Below are 1,891 nucleotides of genomic sequence, written 5' to 3'. Positions count from 1 at the left end.
GACACGTAAAAGCACCCACTACACTCTCTGAGTGGTTGGCGTTAGGAAGGGCATCCAGCTGTAGAAACTCTGCCAAATCAGACTGGAGCCTGGTGTTGCCATCCGGTTTCACCAGTCCTCAGTCAAATCGTCCAACCCATGCTAGCATGGAAAGCGGACGTTAAACGATGATGATGATGATGATGAAACTAAGTTTGATAAGAAGCAAAGCAATGACCAACAGAATATACATATATATATACATATATATACATATATATATACATATATATATATATATATATTTGGCTATTGCTGATATATTTTCTAAGAGTTCTTATTTGGTGTTGGTAGCTCACTACCAAACTAAACTGTCATAACATGGTGCTTATATTTCACTGTGCTCATAATTTAGATGTCATTGATTGGCAGACAAGTAGGTGAAGTATCAAACCACTGGTCAAAGATATTAATTATTCCTATCCTGTCATTAATACCATGAGTATCCATGATCGGTTCCCTTAGCTTAAGCTAATCCAATCCATCAAAACATGTAGATAAACTTGATAAACTTCAATGGTTTAAAGAAAGGAAACAGTGGATATTTATTAAGTCATTTAACAACATATAGAGATGAGTTCAAGTCCTAGAGTAAACCTGAGAGCAGTAACTGTAGACCCACTTCAGTGCATTTTTCTCAAAAATTCCTATTGAACTCTCATTAATCAGGCGTCAGATATCTACTAAGTCAGAGCCTTTTTGGTGCAAGAAACAAATCATAACAAACAGCATGCATAGGTGCATATTTTTATCTTGGGTAAACACACTAGGAAAGTAAAGAGAGGAGGAGAGGAAGAAAAAGAGAGAAAGAGAGAGAGAAGAGAGAAAGAGAGAGCAAAGAGAGAAAGAGAGAGAGAAGAGAGAAAGAGAGAGAGGAGGAGGAGGAGAGAGAGAGAGAGAGAGAGAGAGAGAGAGAGAGAGAGAGAGAGAGAGAGAGAGAGGTACAAGATTGTCTACTACAAGCTTCAAACAGAATATCCTACATACATAGCATCTAAATAAAATTACTAAATAATTAAAAAAAAAAAGAAACAAAAATGAAAACCAAATAACACTATGATGTGACATTCTGAGGCCACAGCAAATCCAAAACATGCATCAATATCACAGCACACGATACTCCTACCTGGTCTGACAGGATATATGTATTCTTTAAGACAGGAAGGAAAGTAAAAATGAAAAGAATTATTGATAACCACAGTTGTTTCATCATTTTGTGTATCTGTATTGCTAGGTATGTTCATATTTAATATCTTTGCTTAATGTTTGTTGTTTGTACAAATATATGTATGTATAAATATATATGGGAATAGATGAGTGTTCAAGTTTGTAAGATGCATTGTGGAATATATAAAAGCAATATCAGTGTACATTGCCATAGACTTCTACAACACACTGATTTTACATGTATGCATACTTTAGCCTCCCCTAATTCTCTTATTCTTCATTTCTCTGGCTACCCCTCGTCAGACCAACAAATTAAAGAACATGTGTGTGTGTTTGTGTATGTGTGTGTGTGTGTGTAAATATATATATCTCTACTATAAATTGCAGTGTTCTTGATTGCTTGATTGATTGATTGATTGATTGAGTGTCGGCAGATTCACTCGAGAACGGTGCAGTGGAATCGTGTGAAATTCAGCACAGAGCGGCAGCATGGTCCGCTCATGTTCAGGAGATTTTTATTGCCCTCCAACTCCCATGGTTACCGAGATAATTGATTATTACTTTTTAAGATAGGAATATCCCATTCAAAGTAGGGAGGGGCGATTTTGTTGCCTTTCCCATGCGCGAAATTTTACGAAAAACCAGCACAATAAAGATTATTTTTTTCCAAGTTATGTGGGTGGGT

At 36.3% G+C, this 1,891-nt stretch overlaps 1 protein-coding gene across 2 annotated transcripts in view; it reads right to left on the bottom strand.

Annotated features, from left to right (window-relative positions):
* The window catches only part of LOC106876022 (dynein axonemal heavy chain 10), a 187,264-nt gene that overhangs the window by 24,432 nt on the left and 160,941 nt on the right, over positions 1–1,891 (bottom strand). The window contains exon 69 of one of the 2 annotated variants that reach the window (XM_052968399.1): positions 1,166–1,189. The exons of the other annotated variant lie outside the window; for it this stretch is intronic. Coding sequence (XP_052824359.1) covers positions 1,166–1,189 — 24 coding nt within the window. The remainder of the gene's footprint in view (positions 1–1,165; positions 1,190–1,891) is intronic. 2 annotated transcript variants of the gene reach the window in all.

Source organism: Octopus bimaculoides, chromosome 1 (assembly GCF_001194135.2).
Source record: "Octopus bimaculoides isolate UCB-OBI-ISO-001 chromosome 1, ASM119413v2, whole genome shotgun sequence".
Classification (NCBI taxonomy): Eukaryota; Metazoa; Mollusca; class Cephalopoda; order Octopoda; family Octopodidae; genus Octopus; species Octopus bimaculoides.
Note: the sequence above shows the minus strand (reverse complement) of the source record. Positions and strands in the feature narration are given on the sequence as shown.